The sequence below is a fragment of the Musa acuminata genome, chromosome BXJ2-1 (assembly GCF_036884655.1).
Source record: "Musa acuminata AAA Group cultivar baxijiao chromosome BXJ2-1, Cavendish_Baxijiao_AAA, whole genome shotgun sequence".
Taxonomy (NCBI): Eukaryota; Viridiplantae; Streptophyta; class Magnoliopsida; order Zingiberales; family Musaceae; genus Musa; species Musa acuminata.
In genome coordinates this window covers 14,526,659-14,548,194 of record NC_088338.1, presented here as the reverse complement: position 1 = coordinate 14,548,194, position 21,536 = coordinate 14,526,659, and the positions used below count along the sequence as shown (strand labels likewise).

At 46.1% G+C, this 21,536-nt stretch overlaps 1 protein-coding gene across 1 annotated transcript; it reads left to right on the top strand.

Annotated features, from left to right (window-relative positions):
- The first annotated feature begins 18,000 nt into the window (after positions 1-18,000).
- On the top strand, positions 18,001-18,552 carry LOC135598208 (uncharacterized). Its single transcript, XM_065091749.1, has one exon. It carries the CDS (start codon positions 18,001-18,003, stop codon positions 18,550-18,552), a length of 552 nt encoding a protein of 183 aa, XP_064947821.1.
- The last annotated feature ends 2,984 nt before the right edge of the window (positions 18,553-21,536 follow it).

The window sequence follows — 21,536 nt, the reverse complement described above, 5'->3', positions numbered from 1 at the left end:
TCGAGGGTGGCTCGAAGTCCTTCGTTCGAGACTTCCTCGTCATAGCTTCCTATCCGAAGGGTGGCAATGGCTACCTCGGGCGGAAGGACAGCTTCGGTTCCGAACGCGAGGCTGTAGGGGGATTCTCCAATCGCGGTCTTGGGAGTGGTGCGTAGCAACCATAAGACGCTCGGGAGTTCGTCCGTCCAAGCCGATCGGGCAGCGGACACTCTTCTTTTGAGCCCATCTAGAATGGACTGATTGGTCACCTCTGCTAATCCGTTCGTCTGAGGGTAGGCCACCGAGCTGAACCTTAGCTGGATTCCGTGGTTCGCGCAGAACTCCCGGAACCTTCTGCCGGTGAACTGGGACCCGTTGTCTGTGATGATGGTTTTGGGCAAGCCGAATCGAGTCACCAGGTTCTTCCACATGAACTTTTCTATTTGCCGCTTCGTGATCATCGCCAGTGGTTCGGCCTCGACCCACTTCCCGAGGTTGGGGGGAAAGGACCGAGAAGGTCCAGCCCCCATTGCGCGAACGGCCATGCGCAGTCGATGAGGGTGAGCGGGACCGCGGGCTGTCGGGGTGTGCGGGCGTGTTCTTGGCACGAACTACACTGTTGCACGTGGGCCTTCGCATCCCGGCGCATGGTCGGCCAGTAGTAACCTTGGCGAAGTATTTTGTGTGCCAGGGTTCGCCCGCCGATGTGTTCCCCGCAGATTCCTGTTGAATCTCGTATTTTGATGATGAAACTCCTTGATATATGTTTATGATTTAATCTGCGTTTTGAGTGATGCAGGATGCTTCGATTAGGATGAGACAATTAAAGCAGGAACATCATGTTGTGCCGGAGGAACATGTCAGAAGATTGGACGTCGGGCCGGTGGATCGGTTGACATATCGACAGAAGGCTTCGGGTCGTGGACTCGGGCATCGGGCCAAGAAGAGCGGGTATTGTACCAAGGATATCGGAGTTGCGGAGTCAACTGGCCGATTGGGCAATAGGCTGCAGGAAAGGATGATGCGCCGAAGAATCGGACGAAGCGTCGAGGGACCAATGACATGCCGGACAACTTGGTTAATTGCTTAGGATTAATTTTCTCGATCAAAGTTTTTGTTTTGTGTGTGCAGGATTAACTACGATGAAAGTTAGACAAGCAGCAGGAGTTGCGCCGGAGTCAAGTTCATGATCACGTTGGGAGTTCGAGAGTTCGACGGAAGTTCGGACGGTCGTCGGAGGTTCTGCGAGAATAGATCCGAGAAGTCCAGAAGCTTGCCAAGCGAAGCTCGTCGGAACTCGCCAAGTGGATCGTCGCAAAGTCCAGGAGTTTGCCGGAAGTCCGCAGGAGCATCACCGAGGGTTCATCGGATGATCGACGGAAGTTCGCCGGAAACTCGCCGGAAGAAGCGATTGACGCACCGAAGCAAAGCTGCAGAAATTGTCTTAGATCTAATCGTAGTTAGCACGTTGATTAAGTTGAAAAATGGGAGGTGATCCCATTAGCTTAATCTTGGGGCAATTGGGCCCCTGAAAGACTGAAATTGGGCCGAATGGAGCTAACCATTCGGACCCTGATTGCACCAGGAGGTGCAACCGCCTAGGCCAGGAGGTGGCACCGCCTGGGCTAAGCCTCCCAGCGAGACTGGGCAGTGCAACCTCCCCAGCCAGGAGGTGGCACCGCCTGAGCTCAGTCTTCGAGCTAGACTGGGCGGTGCAACCTCCCTGATAGAGAGGTGGCACCGCCTGAGCTCGGTCTTCGAGCTCTGGTAGAGAGGTGCAACCGCCTCAGTCAAGAGGTGGCACCGCCTGGGGCTCAGTCTCCGAGCCAGACTCAGGAGGTGCAACCGCCCCTGACAGAGAGGTGCAACCGCCTGGGCTCAGTCCTCGAGCTCTGCCAGGCGGTGCAACCTCTCCAGTCAGGAGGTGCAACCGCCTGATCCCGGAATTCCGGGATTTGATTGTTTTGAGCTCCAAATTTGAATTGGGTTGGGGCCTATAAATACCCCACCCATTCAACACTGAAAGTATAGAACACACACTCGAAATCTTGCTATCTTTCTGTGTTTCTTAGAGCTCAAAACTGCTAGTTCTCCTCTTTCTATTCTTCAAGTTTGAGTTGTAAAGAGAGGAGAGAAAACTTCTGTAAGGGTTGTCTCCTAAGCCCGCCAAAAGGAGTGAATCTGTAAAAGGGCAGTTGGCCTTCGCCTATTGAAGGAAGGCCTCTAGTTGACGTCGGTGACCTCGTCGGTGGAGGAAGCCAAAAGTGGAGTAGGTCAAGACTGATCGAACCACTCTAAATCTCTGGTTTGCGTTTATTTTGAGCACTTTATCATTACTGCAAACCTCCTACATAGCTACTGCTCTCTGCGCCTTTACGAACAAGTTTCTAAGTGCTGATCTTTCCGAATCTGCATTCAGACGTAAATCGGTGTTTTCATACATTACAGTTTACGTTTACGTTTTGATTCTGCAAAACTGTCTTCTGCGCTTTTACGAACGAGTTTCTTTGCAGTTTACATTTACGTTTTGATTCTATTTATAACTGCAAACTATCTTCTGCAATTTTACGAACGAGTTTCAAGGTTTAGACGAAAATCTGCATTCAGACGTAAATATGTGTTTAGACGTAAATCTGCGTTTAGACGTAAATATGCGTTTAGACGTAAATCTACATTTTGCATATTACTTTTTGAGCTGTACAATAGCAGCACACTGTCTTTCTACTTCTGCTTAAACCGCTTTTGATCTAAACAAGTGATTTACGCAATCTGAGCTTAGACGTAAACTGGGCTTAGACGCAAACTGTGTTTAGACGCAAACTGCGCTTAGACGCAATCTGCATTTAGACGCAAACTGTGTTTAGACGTAAACTGCACTTAATCTTAGAATCGGCTTTTGCATCAAAATAGTTTTTATCGAACGAACGCAGCTTTCGTTTTTAATCGCTGAAAGATTTCCGCTGCACTAATTCACCCCCCCCCCCCCCCTCTTAGTGCTCTCGATCCTAACAATTCCGTCATGGACCTCGGCCAGAACCGTCCGAGCTTCGTCGGGCTCCAAGCATCGTAGGAGGGGGTATGTGAAAGACTGCTTGTAAAGCCATCCACTCACCTTGGTATACCACGCGTGCGTGCGACGCAGGCGCGTAGCTGCCACTTCGTCGGGCGGAAGAGTCCCGTCCCGTTTGAAGCGCAACAATTCTTGTACCCAGGTGGTAGGTGCGTCGCTCGAGGTTGCCGTCACGACTTCGATGGCACGGGCAGGGAGCTCCTCGACGTTGGGCCTAGCTTCTAGGGCCGACTTTGATGCCAGCTTAGCTAGCGTGTCGGCTCACCCATTCTCTCCCCTCGGGATATTAGACAATGCAAAATGAGGGAACTTGGTTGTCAGGTTCTTTACCTGTGCCAAGTACTTGGCCATGATCGGGTCCCGAGCCTCGTATCCCCCGTTGAGTTGCTCGGCTACCAGTTGCGAGTCGGTGAGGACTCGGATGGCGACCACCTGCATCTCGAGGGCCAGCCTGAGTCCAGCTAAGAGCGCCTCGTATTCCGCCTCGTTGTTAGTGGCCTGGAACCCGAAGCAGAGGGAACGTTCGAACGACCGCCCGTCGGGAGCTTGCAACACCAGCCCCGCGCCGGCACCTTTTGAGTTGGCCGATCCGTCGACGTGCAGGACCCAGGCCTTGGAAGGTTGTTCGAGATCCTCGTCCCTGATCTGGGTTAATTCTGCTATGAAGTCGGCCACGGAGTGGGCTTTGATAGCGGTCCTGGGCACGTATTGTATGTCATGCTCGCCGAGCTCCACCGCCCATTTGAGGAGACGTCCTGCAACATCAAATTTAGATAAGATCTGCCGAAGCGGTTGGTCAGTAATGACCTCCATCGGGTGAGCCTGGAAGTAGGGGCGTAGCTTCCGGGCTGACAGCACGAGTGCAAGCGCCAGCTTCTCGATCGGGGGGTATCGTTCCTCTGGCCCGGTCAGGACGTGGCTGGCATAGTAGACCGGGAGCTGTTCGCCGGAATCTTCCTTGACCAGGATGGAACTGACTGCGTGCTGGGAGGCAGCCAGGTAGAGGCCTAGCTTCTCCCCATGAGAGACTGAGGCAAGCCGGGGGAGGTTGGCTAAGTGTTGCTTCATTTGCTTGAGGGCTTCCTCGCATTCTGCCGTCCATTGAATGTTTTTCGGGTTCTTCAACGCCCTGAAGAAGGGGAGGCAGCGATCACCTGACCGGGTAAGGAAACGGGACATGGCGACGAGCCTCCCGTTAAGGCGTTGTAGGTCTTTGATCGTTTGAGGCGACTGCATATTGATGATCACTTGAACTTTCTCTGGGTTGGCATCAATTCCTCTTTCGTGTATGATGAACCCGAGGAACTTTCCCGAGGTAACGCTGAAGGCGCACTTCGCGGGGTTGAGCCTCATGTCGTATTTACGCAGCGTGGCGAACGTCTCGGCCAGATTGGCTAGGTGGGTTCCCGCCTCTTGGCTTTTGACAATCATGTCGTCGACGTAAACTTCCATGTTCCGCCCGATCTGGTGGGCGAACATCTTGTTTACCATTCTCTGGTATGTAGCCCCGGCGTTCTTCAATCCGAAGGGCATGACCTTGTAGAAGTAGACCCCTTGATCGGTGAGGAAGGTCGTATGCTCTTGGTCTTCGGGTGCCATTCTGATCTGGTTGTATCCCGAGAAGGTGTCCAGGAATGAGAGGCGGGCGTGTCCGGCCGTGGCGTCGACCAACTGGTCGATTTTTGGAAGGGGATAGCAATCCTTCGGGCATGCATTGTTAAGACTGGTGTAATCAACGCACATCCTCCAGCTTCCATTAGCTTTCTTGACGAGGACTACATTGGATAGCCATTGTGGGTATCTGGCTTCTTCTATGAAGTCTGTTGCCAGAAGTCGGCCTACTTCTTCTCGTATGGCCAGCTGCCGATCAGGGGCCTATCGTCTAGGTTTTTGTTTTACCGGGCGGGCGTCGGGTGAAATGTTGAGGTGATGCTGCGCAACCTCTGGGTCGACGCCCATCATGTCAGAGGGCGACCAAGCGAAGATGTCGGCATTCTTCTGTAGGAGGCCGACGAGCTGTCTTCATTCTTGCTCGGGTTGCCCTGACCCGATCCTAACCATCTGCTCCGGCCGATCTTCTAGCAGCGGCACGTCGATGGTGGACCCCCTCGGCTCAGGATGGGAGGCTGGCTTCTTCGCCTCCCAGGGGTCCGCCAACGATTCCGGCGTGGGTCGGGAACTTCACAGTTTGGTAGTAGGTCGAGACGACAGCTCTGATTTTGTTGAGGGTCGGTCGGCCGAGAATGGTGTTATATGCAGTGGGAAGGTCGATTACCAGGAAGGTGGTCATCACCGTCTTCAACCTCGGCGGGGCTCCCAAGGTCAATGGTAAAGTGATCGCCCCCAGCGGCGAGATTGAATCACCGGTGAATCCGGTGAGTGCCGAGAACATCGGCTTCATGTTATCTCCGGATAAACCGAGCTTTTGTAAGGCGTCGAAGTAGAGTATGTCGGCCGAGCTCCCGGTATCGACCATGATCTCAGAGGGGCTCGTCCTCCCTTTGGTGGAGTCCGAGGAGCAACGCCACGAACGGCTTTGGACGGGCGTAGGCTAGGAAGTTGAGCTCGAAGTCTCGGGCGAGCTGGTCGAAGGAAGAGATGGTCCCGGTCTTCAGGTCGCTGTACCATGCGCGGGCCGGTCCCCTTAGGGTCGTTGGGAACGCCCTGCACATCAAGGCATCAGAAGTCCCATATAGCGACATTTGGGCGCGAAACGCGGCCACGTGATCCGCGGGGTCAGCGATGTCGTCATAGGCGTCCAGGGATGGGAGCCGGAAGTGTGGTGGAATCACTTGATCTTGTATTTCGGGTGCGAACGGTGATCCTTGGTATCCGTCCGCCTTGAACTCCCCCTTTGACCTGCGAACCTCCTGTTGTACTTCGTCGAGGTGTTGATTGAAGAGGCGCAACTGGGCTTGCAGGGTGTTTGTCGAGTCCGCGGGTGGCACCTCAGGCTCTGGGCGGCTCGACGTGCCTTCTGCCTCTCGGTCTCCGAGCTGGGTCGTTCGGTTTCGAGGCAAAATTGGGTGCTTAGGGAGTGGCGCACGCGTCCGGGCGGGGGGCTCACGCTATTGCAAAGGCTGGGTTGCATGTGGGGGTGTCGGTTGGGAGACGAGCGGGATGATAGTCTGCATCATGCCCGCCAGCGCTCGGACTTGGTGAGCGAGATCGTGGAAGGCTTCGGGCGAAATATGTGGCGGGCCAACAGGGACGTCGAGCGGCGACAAACCCGGGTCATTGAACAGCCGCCAGTAGCGCTCCGATGTCGTGGCAGGGCGCTCGTCGCAGGGTTCATCCCGCAGGGGATGTTCTTCTGGGGTGTTGATCGGACGCGACCCCATGGCTGTGGGTTCGCCAGAGTGTATCTGCTGATCGCTCGACATTCGGGCCCTTCCTCTAGCGCCAAAATGTTGCGGGAAACAACTGTATGCCGTGGCCTCGGGGCCAACGCGGCTTGGTTCGGGTCCGAATGCGCGGGGATCCAGCGCGGCGCTCCTCGGGGCAGCCGTGGTGGCCGGTCACGGTGGTCCGGATGGAATGTAGCGTGGGGGTGAAGCCTCACCGCTGCGTCGGGAAGGTGCGACCTCGCCTTCGTTCCTGCACACAGGTCGGGTCGGAAGCTCGGCCCGACCCCTCCGACGATCAAGTCAGATAATGTGGAAGGGAGTTTTTCTCGTGAAGAAATGTCCTCCCATTTCATTTAGAACTCGAGGGTATTTATTGGGTAGTTTAGTGTTACCTGATGTGCCTGCCTGCGGGAGGTAGGATCGTACCTCTGATGGCGTCTGACATTGCTATTGACGTTGCGTGGAGAACCGGACTGCCGCAAGGTATGGGCGAGGGTCAGTCGTCGTCCTCCTCTACCTCAGTCAAGCGCGCGGGGTCAGAAGTCGTTACCTAAGAGCGAACGACGTCAGCGCATGTCGAGTCAACGTTATTGCCCTCCTCCTCGGACAGAGTGGCGCCCAGGTGAGACCGACGTCGTGACACGTCATGTCGCCATTATTACCCCTATCACATGTGATTGGTTTGTTAGGCACTTATAACTAGCAAACCCAATTCCTTAAGTTCATGGAACCTCAAGGACAAGACTGATTTGAAGAGGGCAAGCTTGATAGGACCCTGGCAGGGTTGGGTCCTACTCAACCAAGAAGTAGCTAACAAAAAACCTGTGAAATTATAATAAACCCCACCTAGCCATATCTATCCTATATAGAAGAGTGGCTATGATTTATATTTGGGCCTTTGGGCTTCCTAGCCACTGCCCCCCTTTTACTAGACCAGTCAACTAGGGTTGAGGGCAAAAGGGAGAACTCACTTAGGAAGTAACCCCTAGGGCTAGGGTTTGGAGCCCTATATAATCATATAACCTCCATCTCTTCGAGAATAAGATCTATCTACAATTATAGTCATTTGACCAACTTCTAGGAGGGTGGAACCCCTATAGCATTCCAAGGGTTGATCCCTCTCAAAGATCAATCTATATAGAATTTCTCTGGGTTCTATCAGTTTTCAGGAGTATCGTCGCAGCCCTACTATGTGAATCACCACTAGAGAGGAGAACGTTTGACCTCATTCACCCTCTCCGAGAGATCTGCAGAGATTCAGGGATATATGATTTCCCTAGGTAACACAATCTTTCATTTATACAGTTTTAAATTACGCGGATTTTTGCGCACCAATCTTTGCACGATGATGAACATATCTTTGGAAAATTGGGGGTTTTGTTTTCTATTCTTCCGCTACGCATATGATGTCACCCCCCAAGATTTCCCAACAAGAACTGTAGGATTTCAGGGATATATGATCTCCTCAGGTAAAATACTATCTCACATGTGGTTTTCAATTTCGTGAGTTTTGCGCACCAATCTTCGTACAATGCCGAACATTTTTTTTGAAAATTTGGGTTTTTTTATTTTCTATTCTTCCACTGCGCATGTGATATCACCCCTAGATTTCTCTACACTTTTTAATAGGCAAAGATCAACTACCCTTGTTATAACTCTTTCTCCTTTCAACAAGCTCAGGAGAGAACTTTTGCACCTTTCTTTTACAAAAGACCTCGCTCCTTCCTTAGAAGACTTCTAATTCTAGAAGGAAGAGATTCAACAATTCAAGATAGATTAAAACTCTTTTCTTACAAGAATTCTTTTTCCTTTCTACTTTTTTTCTTGCTATACTAAGCAAAAATGAGTGGGGTATTTATATACTCCAAATGACTTCAGAAATGGAGCCAAAAATTTGAATCCCAAGGTTTTCAGGATCGTCGATACCACTATTTGCATTGGGTGGGACCATCGCCTACCACCCTGTGCACCGATGGTACCACCACCTAGTTTGGGTGGTACCATCGCCTAACACAGTTTGGGAGACTGTGTTTGGGCAATACCATTGCTAGTTTGGGTGATACTACCGCTTAACACTAGCGATACCACCGTTGGGTCTTCCGGAACTGTACACTTCGTACGTTCCAGCTCATAGGTGGTTCTACCACCTGGTCTAGTGGTGCCACCGCCTAACCCAACTATAGGTCACTAAATGGGCCTTCTAATAGGACTAAATCAACCTTGATTCAGGCCCAACGAGCCCCTAATTGAGTTCGCATAGTTACACCCAAAACTAACTCAATTAAGACCTAAACTACTTCGATCAAGATACAACCAATTACAAACATGAATTATGTGTTGTCTAGTATGTCATTAGTTCATTCGGTACTTCGTCCGAACCTTTGGTGCATCATCCTTTCTTTCGGGGTATTGTTTGATTTATTAGCATGTTGACCTCCTGCAATATCTAATATTCTATGGGCAATATCCGATCCTTCTAGCCCGATGCCCGAACTCACGACACGAAGTTTATCTTCCGGCATGTCGACCAATCCTTTGGCCCGACGTCCAATCTTCTGACATGATCCATTCCGGCCCAATGTTTGATTCTCTTACTTCAATTGATTTATCTTTCCATGATCGAAGTTAGTCATGTGTCACTCAAACACTCATTAGATCATAACTTCATCAATTATTTTTATCATCAAAATCTGAGATTTAACAATCATAACATATCTGTGTACTTCCACACTACACATCATAGAAAATACGTACACACTCACATCATACGTCGTTATATATGTATGCACATAATATATTTCCATTGTAATTTATATATTTGTATGCTTATGTAATGTATACATTAACATTAACTTTATGCCAAGCTCATAAAAATCATATCATTTGAAATATATTTTCTAAAATATATTATGAATATGATAATTTATATGACCACTATTTTATAGAAAATTAAACTTATACTTAATGATTTAACTCAAAATGAAGATGCCAGTAAAAAATCATGTTCCTTAATAATCGAGTATGCTATGAGCGATACACCTATCGATTTTAGAGCATAAGATCATCAGATACTTCAATTAAGAACCTTATCTCTTAAATTATTATTTTAAAAATTCATAGCAATAATTCATAAAAATTTTAATAAAATCCCTTCTTAAATGGACTATACTTACCTAAAATTTATCTAAATTTTACTATAATTGTTTTAACAATTCACTATTATCAAATGAACTAGTTTGTTTCAATAAAATTAATGTACAATTTTGTAAAATAATTTTATTTCACTATTCTAGCTGACATCTTGAATTATCATGAAATTTTACTAAAAACTAGGAGATATATAAAACTAAAAATGCATCAAATTTTATTTTAAAATAAAATCATTTGGAGGCTAAACAATTTTCTTAATTCAACTACTAACACATATTCTATTCTAGTGAAATTAGGATAGAACTAAATACTAGAGATTTTAAGTATCTTAGATTTGGACACTCATAACTCTATACCCCAATCTTATATTAAAGTCATACTATAGGCTTTAGAAACATAAGAGATTCATATAAAATATATTTAAAAATTAAAGATTAATTCAAAGCATAAGTTACTCAAAAGCAACTGAAAAAATTAGTTTATAATCTTTAAGATTGAAATCCTATCTATATTAAGGAAAGAATTGAGGTTTTCTTATGTCAATCTTCCTTGAAGCTGGGGTTTTCTAGCCTCTATGAAGATATGATAAAAAGCTGACAAAATGATTGAAGAATGAGAGAAAATATCATAGGTTATTAGGTGAGTAAGAAGGATGAAACCAAAGAGGCACTTAAGAGGTTACTTGAGGTCTATAGTTCAATCTTATTATGCCTCATTTTAAGGTTTTTTTTTTTATCTTTTCTTCTTTTACTAGTATAATTTTAATATTTTCACAACTTCAATAAAATCTAATTTGGTTTGATAAAAATTATATTTTTGGTCTAAACTTATCCTTCAATCTCACTTATGTATCCTAATATTTTTAGTATAACACTTTTCTTTGATTTTTATCTTTATTTAATTTTTCATTACTTCATTCATACCTAAGTATTTTATTATCCTTAACATATATGATGTTTAAAACTCAAACTTCCTCACTTTAATCATGATCAAACTCATTTAAGTTTTGAGATTTGTTTAAGGTAGTTAACAATTCAACCGTTACTTCTAGACATTATATGCATACTTATTATTATTGATTAATCTTATACTCAAATTCGCTAGTACACTTAGGTTTGTTGCATTGAATGATCATGCAGTATAGACATCATAAATCATATTTATGATAGACTAATTTCAACTTTAATTTCAACTATATCATAGATTAATTTCAACTTTAAAAGCTAAAAATATTAACATATCATTTATCATATTTATGAAGTATAGACATCATAAATCATATCACTAGGTAAGAGTCACATATACATATTATATGTACTTCTATTTGCATGCTAATTGTAATTCAATATGTGTGACACTTTGATACTATATAAAAGGACAAGCAATTTTATAGTATCTTTACGATTGTACACCGATGATATGTTTGTTGCTGCAAGAGACAAATCTGAAATATATAAGCTTAATAATTTGCTTAAAGGAGATTTGTTGCGACAAATCTACCAAGAAATTATACTTAACCCATTAGACATACATAAGAAATTGACGGATACGATTCAATATGCAATCGACGATAGGTATAATTTATACAAGAAGTAATCACTAAAATGAAAGCTTTTTTCACAAAATTAACACAACTCATAATCCCATGGACGTGTTGACGAAGTCACTTTCTTTGGGTAAATTCAATCACTGCTTAAATTTGATCGATCGTCATCGAGCTTCAGTATAATGCCCAATGAAGAAGAGAAGATAAAAGAATCTAAGCTAAAACGATACCAATGTTTTGATGACGGGAACTTGTGAGAACTTACTCAAAATTTAATCATATTTGGGCTCAAGTCAAATCAACTATGAAAGTTGATTGGAGTCAACTTCTCACCGACCCCCACCTATGTTCCTTACCGCAGTCATCCCCTGCGCTTGCTGCCCTCACGCACCATCGCACGCACGTTGAGTTTCATGTTGTCGCCCATGATGCTCCCCGCGGTCTTCATCGTCGTCTGCTTGTGGGCCCACAATCACCTGCCTGCTGCTATTCACCACAGTCGCTCGCTTTGCACGCCGTAGCCGCGCCCGCATGTTGCCCACCACGGTCACCGCGTGCTGCTCGTCGCAACCGCACCTCTCTGCTCATGAGCAACGAGCCCTCCACCTTCCCTCACTCTATAAATGGAGCTCTACGGAACAACAGCAACGCAAGCGAAGCAAAGCGAAGAAGAAGAGAGATTTGCTTCAGCCCAATTCCAACCAAGTGTAATAACCTCATCCACGTCTACGACGTCCGATCGCTGGTCTGCCACTGTTCCGATGGTAAGAGGAAGTTAGACTGGTCAACCCTCAATAACTTTGGTCAACTACAGTAATTTTGGAATTCTAATATTATTATTACTCTCTGTTTTTGTTATATTTGGACAAGTTTTTATTAGGTTTTCTTTAGGAGAGATCATCATGGTGATGTGACTCTCCTATCTCTTTACGGTTTAAGGTTTTTTTTTCGTTGAAACAATATTTGAATCATATTAATTCGCTTATATTTGTTTTATATTTTTATTATCCAAACTTGATTTATATCTCATGACCTCGTAGCCTACTAATCTTTCTAACATTTAGTGTAACACCATATCGAATAATAATTATGTCAATAAATATTTCAAAAAAATTTATATTCAAATAACGTACTTTTAGTTCTTTTATGGCTATTGATCATTTTACTATTTATATTAATGTTAGTTGACCATGACCATTGCTTACAGTATCGAAACTATTTTTAGTAAGACATTCCTTTATAGTGAGTCATATTATTTATTAATTCTTTTTTATTCATAAAATATTTCAAGTAATTCCTTGCAAGGAAAGGAAGTTTGAAAAGAGTCAAGTAATTCCTTGCAAGGAAAGGAAAGGTCATTGCTCTGCTTTTTTTACCGCTCTCATTTTGTCCATCGATCAATTAGAGTTCAAAGTATGACTGGAAGACGTTCCTATAAACAATTGCAGGCAAAAATGAGCATTGAAATCGTGATTGGTGGAATAACTGAAGCTGTCACTCCGATTTAAGATTAAACTAATCGAAATCAATAAGAGAACCAACCGTTCCCTTCCCTCTTCCGCCCCGCCCCCCCCCCCCCCCCCCTTCCCTCCAGCTAGGGTGGGGGGGGGGGGGGGGGGGGGGGGGGCTTTCCGTACCATATCTCAACTGTTCCATAACCGGTTTATAAGCCCTATAAATAGTCATGTATTTCACTTTTTTCATAAGCAATAGATGAATCTTTTCTGCACTTTGAGCAGCAACTTGGAGGGAGGAACCCCTATAGAGTTCCAAGGAGGCCGATCCCCTAAAAAGATCAACCCCAAGTTTAGAATCTGCAAGGGTTCTAACACTTGGTATCAGAGCAGTGTTCTTGGCGTCTCGCTGCCCTTCCACAGCCATCCATCAACCCTCCATAACCACCCAAAGCAATTCCCACAATTGCTTAAGAGATTGTTGCCAAATTCCGTCGTCATCTCCACCACCACGGATCATCCTTTGATCTCCCCGTGAATTGCAACAGGTTCTGGTTTTCTACCTTACTGCTGCTGCAATTTAGTTATTCTTATTTGAAAATCACAAAAAAACTATTTCTATATTGCTGCATAAACTTTTCGTCATAAAGTTTTCATCTCTACGACAAAAGATACATTGTGGAATTCCAACCGTATAGCACCGTCTGTTTGATCTTGCTACTATGTTTTTTCTATCCAAATCTCTACGAAATTTTTATGACATCTTTGATATTTCCTAACAGCAGATTTCATTTGGTTTTGTCAAAAAATTCTCAATATAAACCATTGATATTTTACGTCTAATCTGCTATACTTGAAAATCTGCACTGTAAAATTTCAGCCGCATAGCACTGTTTGTTTGATCTTGATACTACGTTGTTTCTATCCAAATCTCTACGAAATTTTTATGATAGCTTTGACACTTCCTAATAGTGGAATTTCCTTTGGTTTCATCAAAAAAATTCTCAATATAAACCACTGATCTTTTACGTCCAATCAGCTATACTTAAAAATCTATGCTGCAGAAAATTTTAGCCGCATATTGTTGCCTTAACCCATCTATTTGCAATCCTTTTTTAATGAAATTTCTTATACACTTCATAGATCATCTTGGCTTCCATCTATGATTAATCTATTAAGAAATTCATCTCTAAAAACGATTTTGTGTTGCTGTAAATTTTCATCGTAACCCGCTGAAATTTCTCGACGAGAATTCTGCAATCGCAACTTGCACCAATTTCCTTGCTGTTAAACTACCGAAATTTTCTTGATTAAATTAGATATCCTTGCTGTCATATATTTTGTGATTTTTCTATCAATTTCCTCCTCAATTCTCTCAAGTTTTTGGTGGAAATTATGTCGAGAAACCGTTGTTTTTTTTACGACAATTCTACTCTTACAAGACAGCACATACTTGCTGAACTTCCACTGATTTCTATCAAACCTTTGCTACCATCTACTACAGATCCAAAACTTTCATCCACAGCCCTAAAACTCCACCAAACCACACCCTCAAATTGTACCCAAAATAGCAACAAAATAAGCCTAAACCGTAGCCTACATCCACCAATCCACCAACCCTTTCGACCATCACCTCTCTCAACCAATACATGCCTTTAACCCGATAACAAAAGAGAGATCTTAACATCATAGATTTGGTGGCATATACTATGGCATCTGAGGAGGTAATAAATGCTAAATTTGAAGCCTTCGAGGCGCGAATGGAGGATAAGATTCAGATGCTCTTTACCGAACTCAGATTGGGCCGACCACTAAGCCCGAAGAAATCACATCAAGGAGAGAGCTTTGCCCAATCGCACCAAGCCCGAAGATATGACTTCCAAGAGAGGGGAAGCTCTATGACCAACCCCAACTATCCATGCATGAGAGTGGACTTCCCTAGATGGGAAGAAGGAGACCCAATTGGTTGGATCTCGCGCGCGGAGCGATATTTTCGGTACCATAAAACCGCGAATGCATCTATGGTGAAAATTGCAACTATACATCTTAAAGGGGATGCTATACAGTGGTTTGATTAGTTTGAACATACTTGTGGAGTCCTTTCATGGCGACAATTCAAAGAAGGATTGCTGATCCGCTTCAAACCAACCGATTACGAGAATATTGACGGACAACTAGCAAAGATCCGACAAACCTCTACCATTCAGGAGTACCAAACCAGGTTTGAAAGGTTATCTAATCAAACTCATGATTGGTATAAAAAACAGCTATTGATGACCTTCATTGAGGGCTTGAAGTCGGAGATCCGGAGAGAAGTTAAAGCGCGACAACCGTACACGCTTATGGCAGCCATCTCTTTCGCACGACATCAAGAGGAGCGATTGAATCATGAAGCTTGGAGGACTAGAGTTGCTCCTCAACCAGAAATACTGAAGCCCTCAGCCCCACCTACTGTCGATCGAGTCCCTGCACCAAAGTAGTTGACAAGAGAAGAGCTTCGGGAGCAATCTACGAAGCGGTTATGTTGGCATTGCGACGAGCCATGGAGTTACAAGCATTGCTGTAGAAAAGGGAGACTTCTTTTGATTGAACCAGTAGAAGAAGATGTCATTGAGCATTCAAAAGAGAGCCTTAAACATAACGAAGAAGATGCGGAAGAAGAGCCACAACCGACCGACATTACAGTACACACAATAACTAACTACTCAAACCCGCAAACGATGAAAGGAAGACTTCTTATGTTTGAACCAATAGAAGAAGAGGTCATTGAATATTCAAAAGAGAACCTTGAACATAAAGAAGATGTGGAAGAAGAGACACAACCGACTGAAGTTACAGTACACGCACTAGCCGGCTACTCAAACCCGCAAACGATGAAAGTTGGAGGCCTTCTTAAACAACAACCGATCACTATTCTCATCGAAAAGGGCAATACTACTAACTTCCTAAATAGTAAGCTTGCTGTTCGAATAGCATTACCTATCGAGAATCGCTGCATGTTTGATGTTAAGGTCACCGATGGACGGATTTTGAATTGTGATCATAGGCGCCCGCAGGAGAAACTATTGCTGCAGGACCAAGAGATAATTACAGATTTCTTCCTTCTCCCTCTTAACAATCATGAGGCCATGCTCAGAATTAAATGGTTGACGACATTAAGTGATATTTCCTGGAATTTTATGAAACTAATTATGAAATTTTACAATAAGGAGAAACAAGTGACATTGCACGGGAAACGTGGGGGCGACATAACAACGATTTGCACACAACAAATGGATAAGGTTTTACATAAAGCATGCAGCGGCTTTTTGGTACAACTTGAGCAGAAAACTAAGGAAGAGCCAACCGAATTTGAAGATCCAAATCTACTTCCTTTGCTTGCTGAATTTTTAAATATATTTGACGAACCGCGCAACCTACCTCTTACCCGTCGGCATGATCATTGTATAACTATCCTTCCAGGAAAATCTTCAGCAAATGTTCAGCCATATCAGTATCCACATCTCCAGAAGGATGAAATAGAAAGGATTGTAAAAGAGATGCTCGAAACAGGAGTTATTCGGCCAAGTTGCAACCTCTACTCTTCACCGGTGCTACTTGTACGCAAGAAGGACGGAACAAGGCGAATATGTGTTGATTACCGAGCTTTCAATGGCATAACCATCAAGGACAAATACCTTATTCCAATTGTAGATGAATTGCTAGATGAAAGGGAGCACAAATCTTTACAAAGCTGGACCTTCGATCCAAGTATCATCAAATATGAGTATGCGAAGAAGACATACCGAAAACTACCTTTTGAACACACAACAACCACTATGAATTTTTGCTTTCTTCAAAAGAAGGTGGAATATCTTGGGCATATCATATCAGAGGAAGGTGTGGCAGTAGACCCCTTCAAAATTGGACCAATGTAAAACTGGCTGACCTCGAGGAACATAAAATTGCTACATGGCTTTCTAGGTTTAACTGGCTACTATTGCAAGTTCGTGAAAAACTATGGAGAGATCAGTGCACCACTTACTTCCTTACTGAAAAAAGATGTCTTCCAATGGTCGGACAGAGCCTCCGCTGCCTTCGACAAACTTAAGGCAGCCATGACAACGACGCCGGTGCTAACACTACCAGATTTCAACCGACCCTTCATTATTGAGGTCGACGCATCTGGAGTCGGAATTGGAGCCATTCTCATGCAAGATGGTCAATAACTCACATACACTAGCAAGGCATTATCTCCCTCCTATCAAAATAAGTCAACATATGATAAGGAGATGCTCGCCATTGTGCGCGCAGCAACGAGGTGGAGACCCTACTTGATTGGCTGACGATTTCAAATTAAAACCGACCATAAAAGTCTCAAGTACTTTTTGGAGCGAAAGATATCATCCCCTGAGCAGCAAAAATGGGTAACAAAACTTTTTGAATTTGATTATAAAATAACTTACAAAAAGGAGAAAGAGAATGTTCTTGTTGATGCGCTTTCGCAGCTACCCGAACAAGTTAAAGTTTCAGCCGTTTCATTTCTGACCAGCGACTTTCTTAAGGATATTAAGATGGAATGGTAGGAAGATTCAAAGACTAGTAAGATTATAAAAAAATTGGAGGAAGCACCAAGCCCCATAGCTCATTACAATTGGGACTCAAAAGAATTACACTATAAGGGTACTAAATTGAAAAGGAGTATGGCATATCACCCATAAACCGACGGCCAGACAGAAGTTGTAAATAGGTACTTGGAGACAGCCCAAAGCCACCCACCAAATATGACTACCCAAAGAGAACTTCAGACTAAGCTAAGTGCCATTATTGATCGACGGATCGTGACTCAACGACGACGATCCACTACTGAATTGCTAATACAGTGGGCAAACCTACTAACAGAAGATGCCACTTGGGAGAACTATGATGACTTGAAGATCAAATTCCCAAAATTCATGAATCGTCAGCCTCGAGGACAAGGCTGATTTGAAGAGGGCGGGTTTCTTAGGACTCTAGCTAGGAGAGTCCTAATTGAGAGGGACATTCATGTAAAACCTACCTAAGCCGACCCTTATTAAAGAGGTGAAGTGGCCGGGTAGGGTTAGGAGGTTATTTCTTAGAGACGAATAAGGAGTTGTAAAGGAATAGGAGTCTTGAGTAGGAGTCCTATTAGGAGTTGGTTAGAAGTAGGAGTCTTGATAAGGAGTCCTATTAGAAGTTGGTTAGAAGTAGGAGTCTTAAGTAAGAGTCCTATTAGGAGTTAGGGTTTAGAAGCCCTATAAATAGTCATGTATTCCACCTCTTTTCATAAGCAATAGATGAATCTTTTCTGCAGCCTTTGAGCAGCAACTTGGAGGGAGGAACCCCTATAGAGTTCCAAGGAAGTCGATCCCCTAAAGAGATCAACCCCAAGTTTAGAATCTACAAAGGTTTTAACAGATAGAGGTAGAGAGACCGAGAAAGAGGGGACGCATAATGGCCGACCATGTCCCAAGAATAGCTATGTGGACAGGGCTTCGCCAGCATCTCGTCAAGCTCACCTCCCATTTCTTGAGAAGTGCCTCCGACTACATCCGCTTCCACGCCGTCTGCAAGTGTTGGCGTTCCGCCGTCCCCCCCTGGCCCCGTCACCTCCCCGCTCAGCTCCCCTTCCTCCTCTACCTCTCTACCCCGGAACCAAGAAACAGTTCTGCCTTCTGCCTCGCCAATGCCTTTAATGGAAGCATGCGCCGCCTACCTCACACCACCAGCATGTATTGCATCGGCTCCTCTTACGGGTGGCTCATCCTCATCTCCAAAGTCACCTCCGCGGTCTCCCTCTTCAACCCCGTCACCGCCGAAGACATTCCTCTCCCCCCACTCTCCACCCTCCCATCATGCGTACTGCTCTTGTTCTACCAATCGGAGGATGACATCGGATCTTACTTCATCAAAACGGACTACCCCAACATTCCGGTCGAGTCCATTCGGTGTGCGTCGCCGCAAGGGACTTCCCAGGGTTCCTGGGGAATGCCATCTACTACGTGAAGGAAGAGAAGATGAGTTTGGAGGGGGAAGATACCCTGGTGTCGACCGTGAGCGTGGTCAACCTGGAAAATGGTGAGATCACGGAGGTTATCGATTCCGGCGGGTTTGAGCCGGATGGGCTCGAGTGGCTGTCGGACCGGTTGGACATTCCCTGGTGGGTGGCCCCCAATCTTGGCAGGGGCAAGAACTAGAGATTGCTGACGTCTTACATTCTGGCATCAACCAATTGTGAGAGATACCCATAGTATTCTTTGGCTTTCTCATTGTGCTCTTAAGGCGTCGAGGTTAGTTAGCAAGGCAAGTTGAGACTCAGTGTGCTCTGGATCGAGGGTCAATTCATTGTGCTATGACGTGACTCACTATATTTCCACGTCGCTAGTCAAAGTAAAAGTCAGCGTCGTCATCGCCCCGTGTGCTATCGAGGAGACTCATCTTGCCACGTCATTGGTCTACACAGAAGTCATGATCGTCATTATCATTGCTTCCTCCTTTTGTTATCCGTACCACCTTCCCCTTCAAGAAACTATTAACCCAGGAAGAAGACTCCAAGAACATAAAAAGGAAGGAAGGAGCCCCAGTTGCAGGTATAGAGACCAGAGAGGAAGAGTAAGAGAAAGAAAAGATACGCAGCCGACCAAGTCCCCTATTCAGCATTGGCTTGCTCAGCCTGGGAGGTGACCGAGACGAGGTGACTGAGGAGGAGGAAGAGTCAGTGTTCAGCATTGGCTTGCTCAGCCTGGGAGACGGTGAGATCAGAGTCATTATGCGGCCGAGGAAGTGGCCTCGGGCATTATGCGGCCGAGGAAGTGGCCTCGGGTGTTACGCGGCCGAGGAAGTGGCCTCGGGCATTATGCGGCCGAGGAGGTGGCCTCAGGCATTATGCGATCGAGGAAGTGGCCTCGGGCGTTACGCGGCCGAGGAGGTGGTCTCGGGCATTATGCGGCCGAGGGTGTGGCCTCGAGCATCATGTAGCCGAGGAACAACTTTGTTTTGGTCAGCTATTGATCGTTCAACCGCGGGCGCGGGCGGCCAGGTTGCTTTTTCCCTGGGGAAGGTCAAAGGGCCGCCCCTTTCGGGAGTCGTCGCCTTTCGAGGCTGATATGATTAGCGCCTCCGTACTTTGCACCATGCTGCCGTTAGCTGCCATGTCAGGCTATATTTATGGCGAGGTGACATTTGTGTCTTCGCAGCGCACTTCCGGAGAGGAAGGGTCGCTGTTTTGGCGGGATGTGGCCTGTTTATAAGTAGCGTGGGGCAAGCCCCCTTAGGGTCTCCTTATCTATTCCGACTCCGCTGCTTCAGACTCCACTATTTCGTTTGCATCGATCGTTCTCCTCTTCTTACTAAAGGTCAGTAAGGATGGTGTCTTCTTCCTCCTTCTCTTCTTCCTCTTCTTCGGCTAGAGCTGGAAGAATGGTGGTAGTGTCGAATCCAAGTTCGTCATCCGACGAAAAAGCAGCCCGGGCCCTCGAAGCCCTGATGTGGCCACGCGACCACGACTCAACTGTGAGCGAGTCATTGCTTAGTCGCCTTCGGGATCTCTACAGCATCCCGGAGGAGTTTGTTCTCCTGGCACCTGAACCGGGCCAACGGTCGTACGACCCAATTCCGAGGGGTTTCGCCCTCACCATTGATGCTTTTGAGGTCGAGCTGCGCCTCCCCCTGCACCCCCTCATAACCTCTTGTATTTCACGGTGGCGCATCTCACCGTCTCAGATGGCGCCCAACTCCTGGCGCTACATCGTGGCGTTCCTGGGGGAATGTCATTATGCCAATATCGCCCCGACCCTGTCTCTCTTTCTTTCTTGCTTTCGCCTTTCCAAGGGGTCGGGGGGCTACTATCTGTCCACCCGAGCGGGCTTTCGAGTTAGCGGGGCTCCCTCTAGTAATAAGGGGTGGAAGGAGCGTTTCTTTTATGCCAATAATGTGCAAGCAACTCCCACATTACAATTCCAAAGCTAAAAACATCAGCTTTGTGATCATAGGGCTTGTGTTCTATGACCTAAATATAGAGGAAGTGCGGAATTTGTTGGTTCGTTGGAGATCTGAATTATAAATAATAAAACCACAGAATATTCAAGGAAAAACCAACTGAATTGCCAAGAATCAATAAGACTGGATACCAATACAACTAAATCAAGTTAAACAATATTCAAGAGACCTAATCATGCCACCATGTAAGCTTTGCAGAATTAAGATAAGTCTATAGTTGCACACAGTTTTAATGGAAAATATAGTCCGTTACAATTGAACCTAATGAGGGTAATAATGGCGACATGACGTGCCACGACGTCAGCCACGCCTGGACGACACTCTGCCCAAAGAGGGCAATAATGCCGACGCGATGTGCGCTAACGTCACCCGCTCTCAGACAACGACTTCATCGTCGTCTGACCCAACATGCTTGGCCGAGGCAGAGGAGAACGACGACCGAGGCTCGCCCATGCCCTGCGGCAGTTCGGTTCTCCACGCAACGCCAACAGCAATGTCAGACGCCATCAGAGGTACAAGCCTGCCTCCTATAGGCAAGCACATCAGGTAACACTAAACTCCCCTATAAATACCCTTGCATCCTAAACGGAGAGGGGGGACAGGGGCGAGACACACTAAAACACTTCTTCTCTTGAAACCCCCTCCACATCTTCCTCTAACTTGATCGTTGGAGGGGTCGGGCCGAGCACCCCGGCCCGACCTTTGTGCAGGTGCGAGTCCGAATGTCCCCTCCGGACGCGCAGGCGAGGAGTTCCTGCCCGGAAGAGACGATTACACCGTCCCGATCGGACACCGCCCCCGACCTCCTCAGCGGGCTCGAGGAACTCCCCCAAGGAGATCCCCGTCTTTCGGACCCGAACCAAGCCGCGTCGGCCCCGAGGCCACGGCTCAAAGTTGTTTCCCGCATCAGATTGGCGCTAGAAGGAGGGCCCGGAATGTCGGGTGATCACCCGAGTGGCTCAGATGAGCCCGCGGCTGAGAGGTCACACCCG